This window comes from Chamaea fasciata, unplaced genomic scaffold (genome assembly GCF_029207755.1).
Source record: "Chamaea fasciata isolate MVZ Bird 193981 ecotype frontalis unplaced genomic scaffold, bChaFas1.0.hap1 SCAF_8, whole genome shotgun sequence".
Lineage (NCBI taxonomy): Eukaryota > Metazoa > Chordata > Aves > Passeriformes > Sylviidae > Chamaea > Chamaea fasciata.
Window position 1 is genome coordinate 7,716,122 of NW_027094093.1, and position 17,824 is coordinate 7,733,945.

Here is a 17,824-nt window from a genome sequence, read left to right on the forward strand (position 1 = left end):
CATGATGTCTTATTGCTAAAGAAATAAAGATACTGCACACATAGCTATTGTTAAAACACAACAGCTTTTAGAGTTTTACAGGGTGTATTTAAAGACAGAAGTAATTAATCATCACTGATGACAAGGGGTTTACTTCAGGCTTTGGTGTTTTGCTGTTCTGTTTGAGTTGAGGCAATTATCCCATGTGATGAACAGTGCAGGGGAGGAGAGGAAAGATGTAAAAAATGTAACCTTTCCGCTCCTCTTTTGCAAACTGCTCACTTTTTTAACCCCACCTGTGCTTTGTGCCTGACTGAAGCCACTCCTCCATCCTCAACAACCAACAGACCACGACTACAGCAAACATTACCTGACATAAATGTGGGCCAGCATCTGATACCCAAAGACAGCTCTTCAAAATGAAAACATTTTTCCCCATACACACTGTAAAGCTGTTTTCTTACTTATCCATCAGTGTAATCCTGTTTTCAGCAGGATGACCATTGCATCAATCCTAATAAAAATTTTAGTTTCATTTACAAGTTATTTACACTGAAAAGCAATTTCAGACTCTCTAGCCTATAGGTTTAAAGCTAGAAGGTAATTTTCCCTCAATAAAGTCCCTTGAAATCATGTCTGTTTTTTCCCCAAGAGTGTTTATTTTATACTTCTTGTTCATCTTAATGAGATTTGAACAAGTTATTTAAGAAGTTATAAATCACAATTGAAGATTTGACTGATTTTTAAGCAACCTAAAACACGTTATTGTAGAGCCTGAAGTCTTAAATAATTATTTCCTACATAGTATTAACCTGTTGCAAAATGTGATCTGTATTAGGTAAGCAAGCCTCCAGAACACAGCCATAAAATGAGTTTGGGACTAAGAGAATGCATAATACTGCACTTCTTTCATGTTGCAAGGCTTCCTCTTTTGCACATCAAGTGATTACAACCTATTACTATGTACAAGTGCACCACAAGCTAAATTTGTGTAGCATCTGTAGTACAAACACTCTTATCTTCCCCACTATTCCCTTCACATAATGCTCTCCTGTTCTTTTCTTCAAAGAGCCGACTGCAGACAGGGAGGTAAGGCAGAATTATCTCTGTGCAGGCAGGAAACAGGATCAGAGCAGCTTAGCTACCCATTGGAATTGATACAAGAGCCAAGCCTTTCTCCAAAGCAGTCTCTGCCACAAGACTGGCATTCCTTTTGAAGCAGTCCAGGTAATTCCTGGAACACACTTTGAAATAACAAGGCAATCCACACCTCAAGTCAGACTGTAATGGGTCCTTCTGCAGAAGCTAAGTGGTTTAATAAATCTAAACCCAGCCCGAGTTCATTCACTCCAGAAGCTACCCAGTAGTCAGAGACCTGATTATGAACATTGATGGAGAGGAAAGATAAAGCTACTGCTGAAAGGGTTCAAGTTAATGCTTAAAACTTTTTTCTTGATTTTGGTAAAAGAAAATTAACTGGAAGTCTTCTAAAACAAGTACCTTTGAAAAGTTCAAGATACCACAAGTATTACAATACAGAAGATCTCATATTTTCACCGATATCACAAGAATGTCCCATCACCTTCTGACTTACAAAATAAAGAAATAAATCACACGTTAAGCAATCAAAAGCTAATCTCAGGCGGTAATTAGACTATTTTTGCTTATCAGGTTCTGTTCCCTGTTCCACAGATTAAATATGATTTTCCTTCTTTTATGAGTATCAATCTGGAAATATGGCATGAGATGCAAGTAGCAGATTGAGCAAATGACAATGTTTAGGCAGATTATTTTCTAGCTCAGATAATCCACAAAAAAAAGGCAGAAAAATGCACACCCCTGTTCTTCCACTTACCATCACAGAATTAAAAAAAAAACCCACCCCAATCCACTCCCCCCTACACAACTAGGATTTTCTAATGTATACCAATTCTTTATATATGCATGTAGATAAAGAATTAGGAATGAAGCAAACATCTCAGGACTCAGAATCAACAGCCTACATTCCAGGTCTAACATTTATATTTGCTTTGAGTGCTCATGCATCGCTACTTCTACAAAATTTAGTTCTAGAGATTCTGAAACATTTTGGTATTAAAAAAAAAAACCAAAACAAAACAAAAAAAATAAACAAAAAAAAAATAAAACCCGAAAAATCTGCTCCCTATTGTGTGAGATTTTGGCTTTGCAATTTTCAGGCAGGAGGGGACTGGCAAGCGTTCACTGATTTACTGCACTATTACAGAAAGTTCATTTTGAATACATGTAACAATAATTTTCACCAAAAATTTGATGCTTGGTCTGTTTTGAAGTTGCATCATTTACTTCTGGTCAGGCTTAATTGCCTTAATATTCCACTTCTTGGAAGAGTAAATAGTGTGAAACAAGTCTACAAACATACTGTGCATAAGCGGGTTTATTCAAGATATTTATTACTAGCAAATTCTGTATCACTTATGCTAACACATCTTGTGTATGTGTGGCATGAATTTCTCACAGCTCTTGACATAATTTTCTTAAATATGTTAGCAAACAATTCCGCTGGCAGGACTGGTTGTCCAAAAGATCAGTCAAAGCTTTCTATAAAGAAGCAAATGAACGTGAAGGTAAAATTGAAATTATTATACTAGATGTTTGCACAGGATCATAAAAACACCCTCTCGTTTTACAGTGAAAAAATTACATTTTGAGCGTTGGCTCTAAGTACGGAAATGAAAATAGAGGGCTCTGTATGATCATCTTGCATTTTACCAACTGTGCAATGATACCAATTCAGTAACACAAAATCCAAATACAACTCATGGCATTAGGTCATAAATCAGTTCAGTGAAACAAAATGAAACCAACTGAGCCAAGTTCAGATCCCATTCAGTTTCTACTAAATCTCTACCTCTGTATTTACTATCGATTCTTTATCTCTGTTGGAAATACACCACCGGGAAATCTTGTTTTATTCTCCCAACCCCTTTCAAAAGGGAGGAAAAATCCATGGCTTAAAGTGTTGTCTCACTTTCCAAGATGTTAAAGGTAGGCACCCATTGCACACTTCTTAACCTGAATAACTAAAATACCGATTCCAGAAGGCCGACCTGGCATTAATACTGACCTACATGCTGCTCTTCACCATCAATTCGGCTTGTATTAAAAAGTGCAAGATTAAATACACTCAGAGGGTTTGAAAACCCCCTCTCCAAACTCCCCAGCAGAGCCTCCTCATGCCCAACCTACAGCCAGAGCACTTCTTTGGAAGTGCTTCAAGGTTTTCACCATGTAAGATCCTCACCTGGAACCCAAGCCATGCAGGACAGAGCAAAGGCCACTTACAAGCATGTATTTGTTAAACCAATTTCATTACTTGTACATTTTTTATTACTTTTCCCCCATTGCTTTTAACATTAGTCCACCTCTTGCACGGTATTCTTTCTTCTGTCATTGAAAACAAAGCTCTAAGCATCAGCCTCAAAGCATTTGTAATCATTTCTAGTTTCAGCCTGTGGGTTTTTTTTGAGAAAGTAAGGCTTTTGGTTCTGTTTTATTATATCCTATGCAACGGTCTGAAAGTCTCAAACTTTGTAAACTGGACACAAAATAGAGATAATAAAATTAAATTTTTCATTTAGCAAAAGCATGGATCTGAACTCTAAAAATGTGAACTATCAACTACAGCTATAAAATAAACCATCCCAAAAGTCTCATTCCAATTGAGTATTATTCACATGCATTTAATTCCAAAAGCTACTTTTCCCTGAATTTTTAGGATCTCTGCAGACCTTTGGTTCTTCTGCACATTTTTGAACGCTAAACTCATAATATTCATCTTGACCATGCACAAATCTTTTGTGAACCATTCATGTCTTTCGGTGCAATAAATGAGCTAAGAAGGAGTTTCTCTAATCACATTACAAGGTAACTTTGCTGTGTAGGGCTTTTTTTAAAGAAAAAGCGTACTTTTCCCACAAACACGCAGCTTGTATTCCTTTGTGACTGCTCCAGGAAAGGAAAAGAATGAGGAGCTGAACTTATTGCAGCTAATCAAATGAGTTAAGACTGCAAAACCCTTATCGAGCAAATCTTCAGGAAGCAAACTGAAAGAACACTAAGTGGCTTGCTTTCTCACTGGCACATTGGGAAGGAGAAGGAGCAGGACATAGCAACCCCTTCTCTCACAGAAGAATCATTAGCATTTGCAAAGTCTAAACTTTGAAGGGAAGAAAAGCTTCCAGACCCATTCTGCAAAGGAAACCTTTGAAACATCAACAGAGAGCAAATAAATGATGTGCCAAGTCTGCTGCAGAGAAAAAACCTGGATGCCAGAAAGTTTCCCTCCCCCTTCCTTGGAGGGCAGAAAGAGACAGACAGATTGTTTCTGCCTACTCCAATCCTGAAGTTCCCAGAGAGCTCTTAACTCTTGATGGACAAACTCCAGGGTGCAATTCACCTCGGTCTGGACTGTTCTATCCAGCAAGCCCCGAGGCAAGGAACAGGCAAAACCACATTATTCTGATTCCCAGTCCAAGTGTGATATGAAAAAAAAAAAGTTTTAATGCTAAAAACAAAGAAACAAGGCCTTGGAAAAGGAATTTAGCCCAATACTAACCTTAGGACAACCAAGCAGGTGAACTTAGGGCTCACTGAAATCTTGTAGACATATCTGAACTTATAAACATTGCAGCAGTCCATATCAAATTAGATACTTAATTTAGATTTTATTTTATTCTGCTATGAAGATCAAATTTCAAGGACAAAGCAGTTGGTATTAGAAGGAAAAAACAAACCTCCAAGTTTATTGAAATAACAAGAACTCAAATCTAGTTTATATTCCACTCTTCTGTTGGAAAAAACCCCATGGAAACCGGGCAGAATTACTTTGGAAGAGGTAGAATCAGTTTAAGACTAAACTGATTTCTGAGGGTTCCTGAAGCTTAACAGACACATGTACAATAAAATCATGTCTGATGTTAGTTTCTACATAATTTGGTTAGTCTCTGAAAATAACAGAACCTGTTAGCAGACTTCACTTGGAGCTCATTTAGCAGTTCCCAGCACCACATTTCATTTTTTCCCTATTCTTGGTTTTGTCTTCTATGCCTCTGTCTGCAATGTCCAGTAAGTACAAACTTTTAAAAGCCAGATGGCAAGTTATCTGAATCCTTTTGAGTAGAATTATGGCATTTATGAAGCACTTGGAGTCACCTCAAGGTCACATTTCACTCAGATTCTTTATACCCAAGCCCACGGGAATCTGGGTCTAAATGTTTGTATACCACAGTGCCACACATTCAGCATTTCACTGTTCCTATCAGTCTTAAAAAAGTATCATCTAACTGAACAAACAGCTCCATTTCATCTCATTTCTGCTTTAACAGCCCACAAACTTTAAACTTGTTGCTATATTTGGGGCAGAATAGAGGGATAAATAATTTCTAGGCTTGCAGCCTTGAATTTGGAGGCAAGGATATGCCTGATTATATTTTTGTGTGTGCCCAGAGAAGTTAATGACCTTAATGTATATTACTTAAAACCCAATTCTCTGTCATTAACTTTCCATTTACACAAACCTGGAACTAGCAGGAGTCTACATCCTCTAGTGAATATCTTATCCATCATTCAGCATAATAATTAATTCCAAAGTTCAAAAGAACACTTTTGCTCATCTGCTCTACTCATAATTTGACTAAAAGATTAAGACATCCCTTAATTTGCAGTTCTACAAGATGATATTTCTTCTAAACTGACCAGGCAGTTCACTGAAATAATTTTGAAGCATGTGGCTATATATTAAATCCAGTGATTAAGCTTTCAGAGAGACCTTGCTAGTAACTTTCTTCCAGACTCAGAGCTTACACCTTGCATAATAATCCTTGGCTTTCTTGAAAGCACTGAACCTTCGTTGCCAGCTAGCACAAGTTACAGTAGTTAACATCACACTTAATTGCGTAATTAATTTATTGTGACTAAATTTCCAGCTGAAAGCTCCATGAGTCACACAGACCCTGCTCCACAGGTCCTTCCTCCAATTTCAGTTGAAGCAAAACAAGCATTAAGCAGATTTGTTTTTAAAGCTCAGCATAGCACCAGCACAGAGCTACTCTAACAGCTTTAAGCCCTTCTGTGCTGTTTCTGTAGCTCAATGTGCAGGGACTGTTCTGTCACCAGCTTCAAAGCTGAAACGCTTTCATGGCTTAATTTTTTGGTCCCATGTCCAGAAAACAAGGGTCTTCTGTTCAAGACTGTTCAGACTGTAAGTTTTCACCAAACAGCCTTTAAACTCCTAGTATTTTACCTTCCATTATCAGCGGTTCCCTCTTGCTCTGTAAGAGAGGACAAGCCCCTGGTCCCCACCTGTCCGTCCTGAGGCTCTATTTGGCCGACTGGATTCACTTCCAGTGTGCTCAGCTACTGAGTTTCAGAGGCTTCAACTCTTGCCATCACAGACCCTGCTGCACTTGGCAGGTAAGAAAGGCTGGCTAGTTGTCCCTGCAGTGGTCATGGGCCACTCAGCCTTCACATGACAATGAACTCAGCTGTCTCCAGTGAGCACAAATAAGAAGCTACATCTTGCTTCAGCCACGCAGAAATAAGTGTCAGCAAGCATGGACTCTAAGGCCATTTAAACAAAGCTCTAGCTATAAATTCTGTTTCCCTTATTGACAAATTACTGGCAGGACAGTTCCAAGTCTTCCAGGATTTTATTGTTTAATTTAATTAATTCAGTAATTCGGCTGAAGCAAGGACCAAACTCTACTACTTGCACATACTTCAACACCTGTGTCCCCTCCCCAAATTAGAATATGGCAACATTGATTATTAGCAGCCGTATCCACACCCCTTCACAGGTTCAGGCCCCTAAAACTTTATCCTTCAGTAATCATTCAGTATTCTGTACAAAAGCAATTGTACCTGCTTTAATTGGAACACCTTCTAGCAAAACAGTTTCAGGGAGGCAAGAAAAACCACAAGAAGCAAAGAAAGGAATGTTGGGGTTGCTGTCTAACAGGGTTATTGATGAACTATTTTCTTCATGTAAGCCATACACATAATAGTCCATGGCTCTAATTTTGTCATCCAACCACCACCATTCCTTTACCTGTCCTTCACAAATGTGTCAGAAATTCCATCTTTGCTGCTGATCGCACATTCTTTTGAACCAACTCAGATTATTCAGCAAGATACAGAGCTAATCCTTTGGTGTATTCCTAATTGCTACTCATACTACTCTAGAAAGAGTCTTAGCAGATTTATTCCCAGTCATAACAAAACAGACTTTGCCTAAGATAAACCTTATGCACATGTAAACCTAATTTGAACAAAATTTAGTTCTGCTTTGCTTCCAGACATTATTAAATGTTTCATAACACAGCTGCAGCATCTACCCCTCCCACAATTATAGTGTCTCCATTGCTAAGGCCTTTTATTTTTCCTATTTTTTTTAGTGCTAGACATGCAGCTTTGAATCTTTCAAAATTTACCAAGTACTCAGCCACAATTTTCATTGTGTTGCCTCAGAGGAAAACATGATCTACATGCACTGAACCCGTGAAATGTGGACATTAGACCAGAGGCTCATCATAATTCATTTTGATTTCCATTTTGAAAAATGTATTGAACAATCTCCAAACCTTCTCATGTTGGTGATGCTGCCTGTGGACTAGCAGCACACATGGACTGTTCACCAGAATGGACGTGTTTCTAACTTGTGTTTTAAGTTTTGTTTCCCTGCAATACACACAGCACCCAATAAAACCCAAACAGAGCCTGATGGTTTCCCCTCAAAGTGGGGCTGAATTTCTACCTGAAAATCCCTCACTCTCCTTATTGATTTCAGCTAGAAAATACTATAAGAAAGCACACAACCACAAATATCTGAAATAAGATATTTCCTGTGACTCAGCTGGTTATTCTTCCCTTAATTTTAACACCATCAATAAACAATAGTGACTACTTTTGACACTACAGTCAGTTGCATTTCTGACCATCTTTACCCCCGGTTTAACCATCACTGAAGGAATTCGTATGTTGAAAAAAAAAATTACTAGGTCTTCACATTGAAATAATACCAGAAAGGTTTAAAAAAAATTACCCAAATTACAAGGTATTTTCCTACATAATTATTTAAAGATTTCTTCTACAGCAGTAAAAAGCATGTTCACCATGAACAGAAAGGATACAGCTGTACTCGCTGTACTCTTCTGTCCTGAACCAAAATTAAACAAGAATGACAATCCCTTCCCACTTATCAAACAGATATTCATGTGCAAGACTATTATTTAAAGAAATAATTACCCCACAGATAAGTGTTTTTGACAGCACAATTCCAATAACAAACCCCTAAGCAATCAGCGTGTTAAGACATGGTTATAGATATTTTCATCTGCAGTACCAATGATTAGAATTATAAGAAGTTCAATACCCTTCTCACACTGTTTCCACATCACGTAAATATCATGTGTCTTTGGTGTTCTCATTAATACTTTATTCATTGTACCCTGTGCAGTACTGATTAACCCCCACAGATGAGTCTTTTGTATGATATTGTATAAAACTTGTAGCTATGGTTAAGCACAATTACATTCAGTCTTCCATCAGTCCTCTTTGTTTGATAGTTGTGACTATTCTCTTCTGTACTGACTCTTAATTACCAAACCCTGAGTAAGTGCTCTTACCCAGTTTTGCTCAGTTTTACCAGTTGAGATATATTGCTGAATCTTCTTCTAATTTACATAATTCATTAAAATGGGGATAAACGGGTCATTTGAGATCCAAGATTCCCCATCACAGACACCTTTCATATATATATTTTATACCTTTCAAAAAAATTTTTCAGCAAATCTTGAATTTTTCACGTTTCACAGCTGGACTTCCTTTATTATTGAACGCTACCTTCCTGTCAAGAGCCAGGCCTAGAGCCTAGAAATATCTATGTACATGCGTAGGTCACACTTTGCCCCTCAAGTACAGTTCAGATGTACATAAATCAGAAACAATTACCTCTGAAAGCAATATGAAAGTATAATACAAAATAATTCCATGAGAACTAGACCAATGCAAGGTTTACTCTTTGTGTTGCTGTGTACTGCCTGTGTTTGTATGAAGAAAGTGCTTCACACTATTGTCTTAGCCCGTCGTGTCCTTTTTTGAATGCTTCTCTTCAGCCAGGTCAGCCTTCACTAATGATTCCATAGTAAAATGAAACAGAAATAGAAACACCATACACCACCCAAATGGTTCAGGATTGATCAGAATTATGATTTTCTTCTTGGACAACTGACTGCCTTTGCAACACAGCTTGCTCCAGGATACTTATAAACAAAATCAAGAAGTATAGTGCTAACAATACTCAATTCTCCCAAAATTTTTTGTTTATACGGTATTTTAAAATAAGGTGGATAGGAGAAGTAAGCCCTAAAACTAAGTCTGAAAGTATAGAAATTAAAAAAAGAGAAAGCTTAGAAATCACAAAAATCCACTATAATCTAAGACCATCCTTTCTTTCCCTACCTTAAATGTTTGTCCTTAATGCACAAATCAGCAGCTACCACAGCGTGGTCCAATTCAGAAATACTCCATAGGAACCCTCCTCTTCCCTACAGGCATCCTCAGAGCACCAGCTCTGTCCCCCGCAAGGCTGATACTTCAGCATTCTACAGCTACTTTATGAAAATTATATGTACAAATATATGAAGAATAAGCAGAATTTCTTGGGATAAGGAAATTTAAAGTTACAAACAGATAAAACTGACAGTTAAAACCATAATGTATTACTCATAAGTCACAAAAGGAAGGATTATTATAGATAATGTAGAGGTTCAAAAATGTGTTTGGTCAGCAGCATTAGCAGTAACCCAGAGAACAGTAATAATGGAAAGAGACCAATTTTCCAATCACAAATTCATGAGGCAAGACCTTGCATGAAGAAAGAGCAGGCTAAGAAAGATTGGCAAAGGGCACTATTCTAGTCTGGTTCCTCTGAAAAGTGTAACAGCAAGGAAATGTGATTCCCCAGTGGGAATTTGAACTGTCAGCATGGAAAACAAATATGGGGTTTTTCATTTTCTTTCTAATTTTTGACTTAGCTACAAGGCTAGCAGTTTAACCTAGAAAGAAGTCAAATGAAATTAGTTAATGCAACTCTCCTGAGCTTCTAGGATTTCAAGTATTCTCATTTGTAATCCAAGCACAGCAAAGTTTAAGTAATCTTAGGTCAGAGATGAATAACCAAGATATACCAGCAAGTTTTTATGTGGTAAGGCTGGAGAATCCTCAATTAGTTTTAAAACTCCTTAATGAAGCAAATCAATGCATGAGTCTGCTCACTGGGTCCTTATCTGAAAACATCTTAAAAGAATAAGCAATTCCACCAGCTTATACATATAATTTCTGATATTTTAAACAGTTAACAGCAGGCAGACTTTTTTGCCCATGTGGGAGATTGTGTTCCAATCTGACCAAAGCTTTATTTCTACTGTAATAATCAATAAAAAAGTTATATTGTACACTCTATAGCTCTAGTTTGCCTTTTAGCAAAGTAATAATAATTTATGTGGGGATAAATCCAGGGGATTTTTGGGGGAAAGACCATGCAGTTTATACAGAAAGACATGGAAAGACTAATGAATATTCTACTTGTGTTTGGGTAAGGCTAATTAAGGTGTAGAATCACTATCCCAGGTGAACCCTTCCTGCACCATATACCTTTATGATATTTAGACAGTGAAAGCAATTATTTAGGTAGCACAATGAGTCTTGAAAGGTCTCGAAGTTTGTCATAAATCTAGTAATGAAATAAATACTATGAAAGTCACATATTTTCCTGCGCCTTTTGCCTCCTTAGAAAGAAGCTGTTCACAATTACAACTTAATTCTCAGATATTTCCTTAGGTCATACAACATCAAGGAATGTGTTTTTCCTGAGCTAAAATTTTAATTATAAGAAATATTTAATTTTCTTCCTTTTTAAAGACAGAAGAAATGATAGCAGTGTAACAATGACATGCAGTTTTCCCACTACAACATAACAGGCAGAAGAAGATATTCACCACTTTTGTAAAGGGTAAGTTCTACCTCTTTTTCACCAGTATTTCCCATGGTTTTAACAGCATCACCTCAGCCATTAGTGAGTTATTCTATCATTTCATTACTGCTATATCCAAGACCTTCAACCACTACCTCACCCTCCCAGCCCTCTCAGTTAATGTGATTCCTTGCAACTGAGCAAAATTAGCTAACCTGCACATTCTGGCACAGCTAGATAATGTCTTACCTGAAGGCACTAATTACTTTTACTGTAGCTATCACCACATTTCCTCTAGCTAGCAAGAATATAACACTTTGAAAGGCTTTCTCCAAGGGATTTTGACTAACTCCTCAGTGGATAAACTGGGAGTGATTTGTCAGGGCAGGTGACATATTTTATGTCTTCTGCACCGATACTTCCCACTGGATTTGATAAATCCAGGTTTAGTCAGAGAAATCAGAGAACTGCTCAAAGCAAACAGCATGTATCTTAAGCTGAGAGTTTGAGAGGAACCAAGCTGTCTTTGTGTCTGTTCAGAACAAGATTAAGCTTAGGTCTGTGTAAATTACCTGAAGTATAAGGCTGCAGGACTTCTGGCAGGGAGTTCTGGCCCATGCTTACACATGCCCCATTCTTACCCAATGGGACCCTGTTAGTGGGGCCTTTGATTCAAGGCTGATTCAACAAAACCAAAACATGAAGGCATGTCAGGCAGGTTTGTAACAACACTCCATCTCTGACTACCTCAAGGGGAACAGCTTCCTTTCCCTCCTGCTCTGCGAGGGGCATGCCCCTCTAAAGAGATGAGGCCGCACACCCAGATGAAGTGTAACTACAGCACACGTGAGCACATTTGCATTAATATTCAAACAGCAAGAAATCCCTAAATACTGCTGAAGGAATCAAGCATCAGCTGTAGGCCAGCTCTGCAGCAGATCCAGTGAGTCACCTGCTAAGTACTTTAGCTGCTAATCCAGTTCAAACTCTGTGGTCACGGCTGTAGGTGTAGATGTGGTTACAGCTCCCAGCACAGAAATGCCAGAGGTCAACTATACTGCTGCATTAGGTTCTTACTCGGATAGACCCAAAGAAGTGCTGTATGTGTCTGTCTCTGAGTCCTGTCCAAAGCTTTTTAGCACATCTATAACCTGTTTCTAAACCTTAATCAGCAATTAAGCCTGAGATCTCGATGTGACTTTACTCCTAGAGGTACAAGAGCATCAGTCTTTGTCATTGCTCCTTCAGCATTTTTGATAATTCAGCTTTCAAAGCTATTGAAGAGAAAGAACATACTATTTGTCTAATAAAGCAGGTGAATATATTCATTAAATAATAAACATAGGCTTTAATGAGATTTTCTAGCTACAAAAGTAACATAGGATTCATACTTCAAAGACCATGTATATGGTTTATATGTAATCTGCTGGTAAATTTTTGTGATTATTTTAAGAACTAGAAAAAGATTTCTGCTGTTTATTTTTTATTATAATCAACTGTCACCTTCCGAACGATAACAGTATCCTCTTCAGAAGTGAAACAATGTATTCCAATGACAAAATTCCTCTAGAGAAATTAAGTAGTAAGAAAGAATTTTAAAAGCCCAAACAAAAACCTCAAAGAAAAAAAAAAAAACAAATACTACTTTAAACAAAAGGAAAAAATATGAAAGAAAGCAAAACCCAAAAAGTTGCTCTGATTCAAGAAAACCAGTTAGCTAAATTAAACTGAAAAATAAGCTTAAACAGCAAATGTGAACCTTAATTTCTTCAGTTTACAGGAAAACCTACAAAGCTAGTGTATTTCAGTTACCAGAAAACATGCTTAATAGTAAGAAACTTACCTTTGCTGCAAGTGCTAAGCTGGCACCTCACATAGAAACAATCACTGGTACTTAAGGCACTGCAAAAACAAATTCAAAATTACACTTTTACAATTACTTTTCACATACCCACAGAACTAAGGACTGGTATACTGAAAACACAGCAATACTCACAACGACAAAACACATATACTAAAGGAGAATGCACACCAAAGCACCTTGTAGAACAAACCCATCCCAGTCTAAAGGCACCTACCCCCACCAAGCCATGACCACCTCCATACTGCAGGGGCACAGCAGCACCTGCAGCATTTATAGCAAAGTACCCACAGGCACAATGCAATAGAACAAACTCACAGCACCTGGAGGGGAACAGGGGCTTGGGGAAGAATTCCACAGTGCCTTGAGGGCCCTGAGCAGCCTCACCTGTGGCCCTCCACACCCAGGCTCCATTTAAACCCAGGCTGGGAACAGGGTCCACTTTGCTTCTGGAGTTGTCTCTATAGGGTTATGTTCTTGGGGTGTTCCTGGCTGGGTGGTGGGCTTGGTGCTGCCTTGGGGTCCCCCAAAGGCTGGTGACATGTTTTTCTCCCCTGCCCACTGTGGGGAATGGCTCTGGTGGGTGAGGCAGACACCCACGTTTAGTTTCCCTCAGAGGTCACCTTGCCCTTCTTGAGGGAACAGTCCCACTCTTACTTCTCACTTTTGTATAAACAGCGTTTTTTCTTGGTGTTTCTAACTAAATACGTGTATCTAAAGGTTCCACGAGCCACGTGGAAAATGCAATTACTGCCTAGCGCTAGTGGATTATTTTCCCCGCATCAAGTCCAGAGGTAACAACAGAGGTTACGGTGGCTTCCTGTGGGGAAATCTTAGTCTGCAAAAGGTGAGGCTTTAGATATCTCCTGGAGGGGGTGGAAAACTAATTTAGTGTGGGTCAGAAAAGACATTAATAGTTGCTATAAAGTTAAATGGAATTTGTAGAGGAGAAGCTTTACAGTTTTCTGTTGTGGCTTATTAGGCAATAGGAGTGTGCCCATGAGAAGACTGGACCAGCAGTTTTAAGCACTAAACAAAACACTTTTCTAGGCTGGTGAGGGACACAAGGACTCAGTGCTGCTTATACTTCCTTTACAAGATGTTGGAAGGTGCTCTTATGCTGTGTAAAGCACTTAAAATAGTTTTATCTGATCTATATTGAAGCTTATATTCATTGAAGGATAAGTTAAAAAATTCTTTGATACGTGTAGCTCTCATCTATTTGCCTTTCAGGGAAAGGAAGGAAAAACTGAAGACTTACTTCATTGCCTCAGCTTAGAACTCAAATACATGGGTAAGGTCTTATTTTCCATAGCTACTTGATCAAGCCAATCTCTCTGCAAAAGGTTCACTACTAGTAGAAACTTCAAGTGTCCTTCTGAATGCTAAATGGCAGCAGGAGGGGAACTGTGGGTTATTTTGCCTAGAACTTTGCATTCTGAGATACACCTGTGTGCATCTGATATTAGAAATTAGACTAGTTCTTTGATACTTCTGTTTGTTAAAACTTCGAGCATGTCATGCCCATCTAATCTCACAGGTGGTGCAGGGTAACCACAATAAGCTGTTCATTATTGACAGGAATCTAGGCTTCATGTTAAAAATGCTTTTGATGGTACATGAAGGAAGCCTTTTAAACTAGAAATATGCAAAACAGATAATTTTTGTCAAATAGTGACAAATAGATAATAGCTGATGCATTATTGGTTACAGCTCTGCCTTCAAATATTGATTTCTTATGAAAATTAGCAGGTTACAGAAATGATTTTTCAAAGGGTTTTTGAAGGTTAAAAGAAAACAGCATCTATGTTTTTGTATAGGGTCTTTTTTGTTTTGTTTTCAGTCTGGTTTTGAGCTAGGAAATTTGGTCTTACGTTTTTAACTTAAGGCCTTAAGAGGCCCTTCTCTTTTCAGCGATGCAAAAATTAAAGGGCTGTTGTAAGGCCTGGTTAAAGACAGTAAAGAAACTGAGACAATGAAGTATTTTGATACAGTATTTAATGATAAAATCCGCTTTGATGATGTGACCTTCTTGTGGATGACTCACTCTGAAAGTGCTGTCTTTCTACCTTGAGCCTGCAGTTCCTCTCCAACTCCCCCGCAGATTGCTGCAACAGGGAGTTCAGGAATTGCAGTCTCTGTGAGGCAAGCCCTACCTGGATCCTACTACCCTACTTTCAGTTTGGTCAGGTATCACAATATGAATGCAGACTAAGATTTCAATGCTATTTCTTTGCCAAATGGCACCTCACATATTTACTTTTCAAAGCTTAAATCAACAAGATGTTACAAGGCTTGATAACTTTTGTAGTGCTGACAGGAACAATACTCTTCCGTAGCACTCGTATCCCCCCAAGAACATCCGTAACAGTTGTTTTTACACAGTTGTGATAGATGAAAATAGCTGTGTGTGCTCTCAGATAGGTACCAGGTAAACCCTGGGGCAGGAGGGGTGTGAAGTGTGTTAGGGGACAGGCCCTGAGGCAGTGTTGGGGTGGAGAGGCTGAAAGCAGGGTTTGACTGGTGAGCTGCAGCTCAGGCAGAGGATCAACTGCTAGGCAGGACTCTAAAAACCAGGATGAACCTGAGGGCACTTAGCTGGTGTTTGCTGTAGCTCAGTCAGTTAATTGAAACAAAAGCTGGCAGCAAGGAGCTACACTGGAAAGACAATGCCTGAAAAAGGGTTCTTTGTTAATCCTTATTTCTAGATATCTTCCATAGATCATAAAATGTTTTTCTACTTAGCAAGTTAATTGTTCTCGGCTATACAGAACTATGTGTAGTCCAAAGATATTCAAAGAGAAGCAGCCTGGACCTCACAGTGTCTGAGGCTGGGGTGTGTGAGGAATGTTACCTCAGTTAGTCTATGTCAGTTTGGTGTTATGAATATCTGTTGTTCTGATGGCTATTTCATCTGACATGGACAAAAGGAATGAGACAAAATGCCATGAATGTTATGTTGAACTCACAAGAGCAAGGACTTACTCAGGACCGTGTCACACTAGACATCTCTGTGGAGTGGAGTATTCTGCATTTAGCGGTGCTACCCTGTAGTTTGAGGATCTTTGGAGATGGTCGTTGTCCTTGTATAAGGTCTATTGAGGTGTTCATATTGGATGTTCATGATTTAAAAATCCAAAGCTTTTCATTTGAATTTCCTTGACTTTGTTATAGGGTATTCAGGAATGCTATTTAAGCGCTTTTGTTTGCAAGGCTTTTTCTTCTTTCAAAGGCTGGGGTTTTGTGCCTTAGAAACTGAAGGTGAAATAATAAGGTAATTATAGCCAAAGCTGATTTCTTAAGCTAATTTAAATAGAAAAATAAACAACTTAATTGCTTTGCATTCCTTGGCTTCTTTGCAATGATCTGTAGCAGTCAACAAAGCAGATTGAAATAGAAAAGGATTTTAGTTTTATAAGGGGCTTGTAGTGCTACCTTGCACTAAGCTAATAAAAAAAAAAAAACTAATTGAAAACTGAAATCTAGAGAAGTCGTCATGCAGTTAATATTTTGCATTTAAAATGGCGTAGATTTATGGAAGTATTTAAGAATGTTCTGAGGGGTTTTTTCCAGTTTGGTGTGAATTCTATGGTCTTTTAACAAGAAATATGAAAATTTATCCTTTTACCCTGAAACTAAATACAGTAACATTTTAAGAAGGAAAAAAGATTTTCACTTTTGTAGGAATAAAACAAACGTTGGAAAGAGCTTTGTATTCTTACTTCCATCTAAGAGCCGCATATAGAGGTGAAAAATAATGGAATAGAAGACATTGTAGTTAGATGTTCAAGAATTGGATGGACTTGAGGTTGTGAAAAACTGTTCTTATTGCTTTGTGGAAAGACACTGCTCTATATTTCTCATGCTTTGTCTTCCTCTCAACAGTGCCAATTGCTATTCCAGCTACTCTTACCATTAATTGAACTTCAGATGAAAAAAACAATTTTTTGCAGATTCTGCTATAGGTCTAAATAAAAATATTTCTATAAAGAAATATGAAAAAATCCAAGTAGCTTGCAAATTGTTCTAATCCATAAATATTTATACCTATTTGTCATGACTGAATGCAAGGTCTATTGACCTTTAGGAATGAAGCTTTCCATTTCAACTTTCTTGATTTTGTAATATTTGCCTCCTTCTGGTTGTTAATGATGAATAATTCTTCTAATGCATTTGGAACTGGTAAGAAACAAGTTTAATGCAGACATTCTCTAACACCTAATGGTTGTTTTATTAAGGGTATGTTGTGAAGGAAAAAGATGCTTCACTTTTTTCTTGCCATCAGGTGGAATCTGTAGCTGACCAGTCTATGGCAAAGGATTGTCATCCATGCTAACCAGGAGAGCAGGTATTTATTGATTTGCCTTTTATGTTTCTCCAGCAGTTGTCTTCTTATCTGAGACATTTAGTAAAGGTATGATATTCTACAAATAAAACACCTGTAACATTTTCTTTTTCAGAGGAAGACTAACATTAAAAACCAGCCCCCTCAATGATTTAATGGAAATTTTTTTTGTTACTTTAAAGGTTGCCTTTTTTTTTTTTTCCTAGTACAGAATATATGTAACAGAATTCAACTTCGTTGATTTTTCCAGTTTTCTAAGACAATAAAACCACTGGCCCACGGCACATACGAATTGCAAGTCCAGCCTGACAAATTAAGCTAATAGATTGGGTTTATAAAATTCATTCTGGGGCTAGTATACCAAAATCAATATGAAATATTTGCAAAGTATTTATTTGGCAAGGAGGAATGGATGTGACTTTTCTCCCTGTGTAAATAAAAATGTCAGTCCCACATAATGGCAAAATGTTAGTTTTTACATGGCAGTTTGATCAATCTCCTCAAGGCTTTACCCTACATCTTGAATAGATTCTTACCAATGTAAAATACCAACGTTTTATGCTGTACGTGATTCAATTACTGCACTAGAAATAATTTCTATATGGCTACATTATGCATGTTTCTAGAG

At 37.9% G+C, this 17,824-nt stretch overlaps 1 protein-coding gene and 1 long non-coding RNA gene across 5 annotated transcripts in view; one reads left to right on the forward strand and one right to left on the reverse strand.

Annotated features, from left to right (window-relative positions):
- TFPI (tissue factor pathway inhibitor) overlaps nt 1–13,089 on the reverse strand; it is a 207,362-nt gene extending 194,273 nt beyond the window's left edge. For 2 of the 4 annotated variants that reach the window (XM_066189534.1, XM_066189531.1), the window contains exons 1-2: nt 13,069–13,089; nt 12,834–12,892 (exon numbers count right to left, since the gene is read on the reverse strand). Coding sequence is in view for 1 of the 4 variants with exons in the window: in XM_066189528.1 (XP_066045625.1) it covers nt 12,834–12,892; nt 12,987–13,048 (121 nt within the window). In the remaining 3 variants the exon portion in view is untranslated. Of the gene's footprint in view, nt 1–12,833; nt 12,893–12,986 lie in introns of those variants that run through there. The other 2 variants (XM_066189528.1, XM_066189533.1) reach the window with 2 other exon arrangements.
- Nucleotides 13,090–13,311: 222 nt separating this feature from the next.
- Nucleotides 13,312–17,541, forward strand: LOC136293139 (uncharacterized). The gene is made up of 5 exons (XR_010722094.1): nt 13,312–13,430; nt 13,572–13,698; nt 14,085–14,145; nt 17,137–17,199; nt 17,312–17,541. It is a non-coding gene; the product is annotated as an uncharacterized lncRNA (long non-coding RNA).
- The last annotated feature ends 283 nt before the right edge of the window (nt 17,542–17,824 follow it).